Source organism: Perna viridis, chromosome 14 (assembly GCF_037379345.1).
Source record: "Perna viridis isolate PV_CMFRI_1.1 ecotype Kerala chromosome 14, ASM3737934v1, whole genome shotgun sequence".
In the NCBI taxonomy this organism is placed as follows: Eukaryota; Metazoa; Mollusca; class Bivalvia; order Mytilida; family Mytilidae; genus Perna; species Perna viridis.
This window is the reverse complement of record NC_142458.1, coordinates 17291670-17301258: the sequence shown is the minus strand read 5'-3', so window position 1 is coordinate 17301258 and position 9589 is coordinate 17291670. Positions and strand designations below refer to the sequence as shown.

Genomic DNA, 9589 nt, shown 5'->3' with positions numbered 1-9589 from the left:
AGGCCTCGATTATAATATCATACGAAATCTCCCGCCAAATAACTTCCGGTTTTTAAACTCTTCAGAACAAAGGTGAGATTGTTGAAAATGAAAATGTCAAGTTCATCGGAGGACAGTTTACTTAAAAACATTGTGTATTAGGTAAGTTTGTGTTATGTCTTTCAATCTACAGATTTCTAAAAACTTAAACTTAATCTTGGCACGTGTCCCGTCATTTTGCATTTGTCCTTTACAAAATTTGTCTTAATTCGGCTTAATGAATATCAGCTGTTTTAAAACGTCAGACAGGTTTCATTGTTTGCATATAGAGGGAGTTTAAATTCAATTGTCCCCTGTTTTTTCAGTTAATTATGTCTTTTATCTAAAATACTGAATATTTTTTTTATCTGTTTCAAAATTTCCCTGCCACTTTCTTATGAAGTTATGACGCAAATTATGTGAAAGGTGATAGGATGCATTTTAGGAACACTGGAAACATCAAAATTTCAACACAACAAGAACAAAACATACAATGTACAACATTATAGAAGCATAGAACTTTAACTGCATTAAAACCACTTTAAATTTGGGGTAAACTTATTTGCTCCAGAAAGGTCAACAGTAACCGATGTTATTTTGACTTTTGTAAATCATTTTAAATGCCTTAAAATTTAAATGAAAATACAAATACTTTACAAATCCAAACATACAAGAAATGACAGTTCTAATAATATTAAATGCAAATGCTCAAATACATGCATGTAATGTGATACATAGACATTGTAAATCAGACCTCTCAAAACTCCCAGTCATTTTGACCATTGTCAACAACAGATTTGAAGGTTGTGCAATTTTGCAGTACTACATGTACATTGTTCATGTACTTCACAGGAATGTCAGTAGGGTTTAAGTACCAAGCAAATAATCAAAGTAGCAGGCAGTACATAACACGCGGACAGCACAGCCGTCTGCAGTGCAGTGCTTGCATGGCGCGCCTTGTGACAGGGTCTGGGGTGGCTCAAGATTTCCAGAAGCTTTTGAATAAAGGGTGCAAAATCCTGCATTCTGGGGGTCTTGGACCCAGATTTTGTTTTTCTGGAGCACCCTATTTTTAGTTTGATAAATAAAAAAAAGTATAAAAAAGCCTTTAGGAATAGTGTTGCGGCCTGTGCAGGTCCGGGTGTCAAAAGAATAGGCCTGTAGCGGCGCTAAGCTTGTTGTGAAAGGCGACTAAATAGTGCTCAGAATTCTAGCCAGGGGCTAGGGCACTCTGCCCACAGAGCAAATGGGTTGTGTGCCCCATGTGGTGGAATGGGGTACCCCTGGTGTGTTGTATGCTGGGGTTGTCAGGCTATAATACGGAAAACCTGACCGCAAACCATAGTGGTGCACCGTGCTAGGAAAGATGCCACGTTCAAGAACCCTACTGTGGTATTATCCCGGAGTAGGAACCATAGGGCTCCGCAACAGGAGGCTAATTTGCCTGACCCTACCCACCTCTCCCTGTTTCCAGTGGTAATCAAAATTTGTCGACCCCATTGTCCTTGTGTCCCATCCCATTTTTCATTTCATCATCATTTCATGTTCATTTTATCATCCACTTCATGTTCATCCCCGGAATATAGCTGAAATATTGCTGCTCGGGCGTTAAACCGAACAAACAAACAAGAAATAGAGTTGCTTACATACACTACACCTAACGACTATTTTGACAATTTCACTCGCCCACGGTGGACAAATCAAGTTGTCCACGCTTTGTGCACACGCTGGACAGACACCCATGTGCCCACCGTGTCGGATGGACAGTATAGTGTCCACACCCATGGTCTCCGGTGAATGCGTAATAACCTGTTGATTGGATTTGATCCAAGATCGGCAATTTTATTACCAAGTTCAAATAAAAGAACAATGTGTCAATCATTACCTTGACCGTGAGAATCAATTTTCTTTTACGTATAATTGGCCTCAAGCCAAAATTGTGAGGCCAATAGGTGTTTATTTAGGAATTAAGATAATTAGGTTTTTATATGAATTACAAGGTTTGATATATTTTTTTTAAAGGAAATTCATAAGGCCTTAAATTAAACATTTCCAGTTGCTACATGTATCATGTAATAATATTGTACATCTGACCAGATTGCTACAAATTGTAAAATTACGATGTTCAAGACAATCATGTATTTGCGATGTCCTTATTTCACTGACTACCTATTTAACACAGTTGTACATTTTTATTTCCTGAGTGAAAGAACGAGTTTGAATCAAACGCGTGCAACTTTAACTTACCGTCTATCATTAAACAATTTCAGTATCGTGTCATTTAAAGAAAATTCGAAAGTGGGAGAATAATATATGATCAAGAAATATTCAACCGCATAGTTCATGAGTTTTCAAATGTTAATGGATTTAACCACATATTATCCGAGCACACGTTAGCTGAATATAGTGATGGGTGAAAATGTGCAGTTAGTTCTTTAAGATTTAGCACACAGAAGACAGTTGAACAAATTATTTCTTCCGTTTTTTTCCCCTTCACTTAGTTGAACAATTTTGACGATTAGTTCTGTTATTAAATAAAACAGTAGCATACAAATTGTAAATTATGATGGTCAAGAAAATCAAGTATTTGCGTGCAAACTACTTATTTTACTGATGGGTTTCTTACGTAATAATTCTTACAGGTCGCCTTTATTTACTTTTGTTTTCAAACCAACAACGACAAAAATGCATGTGAAGTGTGTCAATTTCTTATGCAAATTTGATAAATGCCTTTGTAATATCGTCATCCAATCATTGCTTTTCACGTTTCATCAATAGGTGTGTCCCTGGATTTTGAGCATGGTATGAGGTTAATTGACATTTCGTTGACACGGCAACAGATATCGATTTATCAATCGACGAACAATGTGCCTTATTTGCATAGATAATGAGAAGGAGTAATAATACACGAAAGTATTTAAATTTCTACGCCATCATTCATAAAACATGTAACTTGAGAGATATATAGAAATATAAATACTGTATTGTTTTTTTTTTTTTATTTTTGATAACTGCTGACATTAAATCAAAATTTCAGACCTTTTGATTAAGTCTTTAATTTTATTTAATTACCGAAAATCTTCACATATCAAAATGCATTTTCGAAAATAGATTTCCATTAAAGTGTTTTATTTTGAAATCACGTTATTTCTTTTAGAATCTTTTCGAACTTTATTCCAGAAACATTATTATTCTCATTTCCGAAATTTCCATTGTTAATTTATGAATATACAAACAAGTAAATGATACAAGGGCAATCATGTTTTTCTTCTAAATAATAAAATATTCACTGTTCTTGAAAAATCATGCTCACTACAAGCATTTTTTTTTTCTATTTACAAACGTTATAATCTTGTAATGCATTTGTGATATTTCATATCATAGTCAACTAGAAATGTGTTTGAAACGTTAACTTATTTAGTCAAATGTCACTAATTGTACCGGAAATAGTGTGTATTATCTGTGTAATGTTACTGCTTATTACCTGAGCGTGTCACTCTTACCCAATATACAGGAAGTGGTCGATCAACTGCAAATTAACAAGAAGGAATTGTTTGGTAATATTTAGATTAAAGAATTAAAAGAAACCTAATTTAATTTTCATGATTACTGAAGCGTATTAGGGGCATGCAAAGTGTTTTTTTTTTTAAATCAAAATTTCAACATTTAAAACCTCTTTTAAAATAAAAATAGTGTTTGAATCCCCCAGATATGATCTAATAAAAAAAATTTAAATTCTTTTGGTATGAATTTTACGGCTTATTATATGTAGAATAAATTAACTTATAACACTAGTGTGCCGACTTCAAATAAAGCAGACTTTTTTTCTGAAAATCTCCAATATATTTCAATATTAAAACGGGACAAAAATTAGATTTCTTATATTTTGCGTTATTTTGCCTTTCACTTGTAGTTTTTGAAATGGATACATAATAAATTATCATAGTTGAGAGTAACTTTCAAATTTTAGCAAATTTCGTAACGCCAGCCCTCGTTCGCTTCAATTATACACGAATATGTCCATTCTCAAATTCCATGAAGGTCACACTCATTGTATATCTTATAAATTTTTTTTTTTTACGATTGTTGACAAAAAAAACAACAATTTATTTCTCCTCAATCTTAGTACACACAAAATTAAATCACCTACATTGTGTATGTATATGTCTTCTCGAGTACATGTAAGTGCCATTTTCTTGTACACGCAGGTTGACTGTCCAGTTTCAGTTCTCAATACTTGAAATCACACCCTCAATATTCCTATAATGTATTACCTGTCAATCAACGATACTGCATCTTTACTTAAACCACATCCTCGACGTTTTATTTAATTGATTACCTGTCAATCAAAAGTCCAAGAAAGAACACCTGCATCCTTAGCCACCGTGAGAAATTCATAGCAACATGATGCTGCGCCATAGAAAAAGGGGATGCAGTTGTAAATAGTTGTATCTTTCATACGGGGTTACACATCCAATCTTAGCTGTATTTCTTTAGGAATTTTAAATATTATATGCAAAAGGAGGGAGCTCCTTTTCCATCACATGGCCGTAAAAGTATTTATCTCAGAATTCATCTTGCAGGATGAATTGTTTTTTCCAAATTCATATATGTTAAGTTGAACTATTGAGTAAGACTTGAATAACGTTAAATCAAATGTTCTAATATGATACAATTTATTTGTTTACACACACACTGTATTCAAACATGCCACTACCGTTCATTGATTAACTGTCAATTAAAGAGATCAAATGGCACTTGTCAAAGGTTACCGCAGATACTTTGTTATAATTCATTTGTTGGCAAATGATCACTCTTCTCTGCTTTAATCCCTGCCCTACAGGTAATTGATGACTTAATTATAAAGAAGCTGTATTGACACCTGTGAAATATTTGTTTCTGCAAGTTCATACAATTAGATATGCTTCTTATAATACAACAGGACCGTAATATTTATTATGTAAAAGAGTAATCTAGGGAACCAAGGTTATAGCGGTAATCAAAAGAATGTAATCCAGGGACAAAGACCAGACATGGAAAACAGATATACACAACAAAGAACATAAAGTAACTAAAATCATACATACAAAGTAACAAAAGCAAATGAGCAACTTGGACTCCACTAAAAACTGGGAGCATGGACCAGGTGCACCGGTAGGGTAAGCATCCTCTGCTTTTCTAGAAACATCCGTATGTTTAAAATATGTTGTAGTTATGATTTCTGTCAAAACAACAAGATTTAAAAGTGACCACCAGGATGCATGGGCAACGTGGACAGGTATACTCAATTTCCACTCTAGACTTGCCACAAGTCACTTCAACCTTTTTTTTTTCAAGTAGCTTGAGCCCTGATAATCCTCAGTCTTGGAAATTGATAAAACTGCAGAATGTGCAAAATACTTCAAGTGAAAATTTTGTTGGAGTTGACCCATTTTAAAAAATAAAGTACATGTAGCCGTCCAAAGATGAGCAGGAATGACAGCTACTAATGGCTTCCTTTGACATCCCTGACTTCTAGACCAAAACTATTAAGAGACATGTTACAGTACAATACTGTTGGACTCTAAAAAAGAGTGTGTTTCAGACAGATTTTCAGATTATTCACTGTTCGTTAGGCAGGTTTCACTGTGCTAGGCTTAATTTTATATTTCAGATTCACAAAATGACTTAATTAAAGGAAATCAAGATTGTACCAGCTCTTCAGCTAATCCTTGAAAAAGTTTGTTGTTCTTTTTGAACTACCAAGAAACATATTGTAGTTCAGTAAAGAGAATTAATCATAGAGTTAGACAAGGAATGGATAAAATCCATGACAGTGTAGCATGGTATCAGAAAAAGGTAAATGTTGATATTAACTTTCAAGATATACGATCAGGTTATTATAACTACAGATAAGATTAGGTTTGTTTTTTTGTGGATCTTTTGACAGGTGTATAAAGCAAAATGTGCACCTTATAATATTTGTGATAATTATACATGTGCAATTGTGTTGCTTGGTTTTGAAACTGGGGAATTTGATGGAAAAAATGTTTGTCAATGGGGAAAACGATTGCAAAAAAAAAAAGATAGATTTTCTTGAAAATAATTTTTTGACCTGGCAGCTTTTTTTTAGACCCAGTTGGCAAAGAGGAAACAAACTCAATTTTAATTTTGGCCTTTAGTGCTAGTTAAATTACTGGATGTATATCAGAATTATACAGTTCTCATAGATAAAATGGCTTGCTAACATACTGTACATATGTAGGATTTTGTAGTCAGTCCTATATAAAGATTCTCCTATAGTAAGAGAAATTAATTGTCTTTTCATTCATTCCACTGAATTTTACTTCTTAAAAAGACATTAATCAAAGAAATTCTAGGTCTTCAGTAGAAACCTAGGAATACATTGACAAAGAGCATTGTGAATTCAGAAATTTGCTGTATACATGTATGTATATTCAGAATTTCTCTTAGATTGTAAATTCAATTGATCTAATCCAAATATATTTTATAACTTCAGATTGGTCTTCATGATAAACAGCTATGGGAGCACTCAGTTGATAGAAAAGTTTTAACGGTGGGTAGTTTTGACAAAAGTAAATATGCCTTTAAGAAGGACTCCATGCAAAAACCAGGCAGTTGGTGGCACATGACAAATTTTGTTTTCAAAAATTTTCATCCATTTCATATCACAAATGCACCCTTTTTCAAAGTGAAATGTAAGTTTTTGAATTACTGCAATGGTTAAAGAGAAATAAAGTAAATAGGAAACATTGAAATTCATTGAAAAAGGGAAATAACTTTATTTTGTGCAAAATTTTGTTGCTTTTTTAGGAAATTTTAAAGTTACTTTCAGAGCCATCGACTGTTGATTTAAAAAAAAAATTAATACTACTATTTGACATTCATTTGATATAAACATTACACTGGAACAAAAAATTAAGTGGGATAAATTTTACCCTGTGTCACCCATGTCATTTTTACAGGGACAACCTCTCAATGCCATTGGATGTGAGATGCAGTTCCTATCAAAGGCACTGGCCATTTATATTCCGATCATGGAGGATGTGGGATTTGATGTCGGATCATAAATTATATTTTGCCCAAGTCCAAAATTTTTATTTATATTTCAGCAGCAACTGAAATCAATATTTTTATTTGAAAATCTGCCGTTTATAGTTATAGGGAAAATACATGTATAGTTGGGTTTAGTTTAGGTAGGTGTTCTGTTTAAACAAATTCAAAATGCTTAGATAATGATATGAAGGGACTTCGAAAATGGCTGGTTAAGATTGGTTTTCATTGAATTTATTAGAATTAATGTATAGCATGTACATGTACCTACAGTAACATTAACCTAAGTTTTAATTTCTCCACTTTTCTCAGTGGGGTCACTTATAATTTTCTTCAGCTGTGACTCCATGTCGCCAGCACATTAAAAACTTGAGATAAAATATCTTCATTCCAATACTTTCCATTGATATTTACTGTATACACATTTGTAACTGAAATACTATTAAACTTAAAAAATCAATAAATATAGTTTGTCCTGTAAGCAGAGGAATTTAACTACAAGCAGATTTTGAAATGTTGACTCCACTGTGTCGTGTGTTGAATGGTTACTCTATACACATTATCTCCATTTTGAAGAAATTCAAATAGGTGTTGATAGTAGTGTACTCATTATTATTTAAGTTCCCATATACTTACACGTACATTTAATTGTTTGTCTTCTTCACTTTTAGGAGAGTTCACCAATCTCATTAGTGCAGTGTTCTAGGATTCCTATTTCCTGTTACCCGGGGCAAGTGAAATTTGAGTCAGGGAAAGTTAGGTACTTAGTTACACTTTCTCGTGGCAAGTTGAAAACTTCATTTGTAAGGATTTGTTTTGTTGGAAAAGCAGTCATTGACTGTGGAAAAGTTTATTTTATATGGATTTTTCCTGAGGAAACCTTAATTTCTGAATAATCCTAGAACACTGTTAGTGATGCACATACACATGATACAGTCTAATTACTGAATATTTATTTAATAAAAATTCCATGTATAAAAAAAATTTATTTGTAATTTTGGGAAAGAAAAGAATTTTAAAATTATCTTAAAAACTTAAAAAAGTTATGATAATTTAAACTTGATGCCCCTTGCCACTCTATGGAATTTTTGCCTACCAAAACCAAATCACAGGTTAGTGCTGACATCACAAAGAACTCTCCCATACTTAATAATACAAACAATTATGTTATTCATGGAGTAGAGTTTATCTTCCCTTGATTAATTGACATTCACAAGATGAAATTCTTTAGGTTGTTAAGTGTACAAATGAGATGGAGATTTAAACTTCTATCAGACATACATTTGTAAGATTAAAATACTTATGAAATTGACAGATAAAATGGCGTCTTATTGATTTCACTAAAAGTAGTAAGTGTAAAAATAATCGTAAGTTATGACATCATAATAAAAATATCTTTGTTATTTCATTACTTACAATCGTTTTTACACTTACCAGGAACCATCCTAGACCCAAAATTCAGGGAGACTTCACTTCTCCCTCTGAGAAAAATAGGGAGAAGTTTCAAATCTCAAGAAGACTTCTCAGTGTGCTCAAGTTTCATTGTTAAATTTTGAATGATGTTATCATATAATGACATTCCTTTTTTGAACAACTTCATCTTTCTAAGACTATGCAAAAAGACAAAAAGGTATAAGATCATTAACTAATGTATTTGATATTTTTTCAATCAAAAGACATTTAATTTTTTTTTAAAATTTCACATCTAGTCAATCTAATGTCTAAAAACTTATTATTTGCACATGCACCGCAATTCATTAGTTTAATAACTTAAGATCCATATAGCCTTCTTTTTTCATCATTCCAGATTTTCAAGGCCTTGGCAAAGTCAAAATTATTCATTGAAGGACCATCCTCTGAAATTCTCATCAAGTCGTTCACTGAACTATTGTGTAAATTGGTTTTCATCCTTGACATGATTCTATTTTGGGTAGAGAATACTCTTTTACATGTTGCACTGTTGACTGGTAGAAGTGTGCAGCACTGAACAAGTTTTACAATATTTGGCATTATATTATAGCTTCATTTTCCATGCCAAGTTTTTCACAAATTTCACAAAGGGAGGAAGTTTGAAAAGAACCTGTAGCAAGCCTTTTGTATTGTTTATATTTCAAAGGCACTTGTCAATTCCTTGGATGGCAAAATGATCAGCTAAAACAGCAACACTTGGGTTTCCAGATGTTGCCAACTCTCCTTTTTTGTGAGCAGAAGTAATGTGAAGAGGCTGTAATACTTGCATTTTTTCTATCAAACCACTCTCTTGAAAACAATCTCTTAAATTGTTCACAATGGCATAATAGATCTGAGGATGTTTTTCTGTTGTGAAAAGAATCTGACTTGAACTGCATTATGTCCTGCTTCAATCTCTTCATGATCATCACATTTCTCAAATCCATCAAAGCCATCAATGTTAGTGTCAATGACATCTTGAACAACTGATCTTCTACTTTCATTGTCAGGTTGCATGTTTGTAACATCATCCCCATCCATTGTAATAAATTCCTCCAGTTTGTCTACA

General features: G+C 32.9%; 1 protein-coding gene across 4 annotated transcripts in view; it reads left to right on the top strand.

The window, feature by feature from the left end:
• Nucleotides 1-54: 54 nt before the first annotated feature.
• Nucleotides 55-9589, top strand: part of LOC148598437 (protein PHTF2-like) — a 45140-nt gene continuing 35605 nt past the window's right edge. For 3 of the 4 annotated variants that reach the window (XM_088562625.1, XM_088562624.1, XM_088562623.1), the window contains exons 1-3: nt 55-141; nt 5672-5856; nt 6518-6574. In XM_088562625.1, coding sequence (XP_088418751.1) covers nt 5815-5856; nt 6518-6574 — 99 coding nt within the window. In that variant the 5' untranslated portion in view covers nt 55-141; nt 5672-5814. Of the gene's footprint in view, nt 142-5671; nt 5857-6517; nt 6575-6983; nt 7215-9589 lie in introns of all 4 variants that reach the window. The other variant, XM_088562626.1, reaches the window with a different exon arrangement.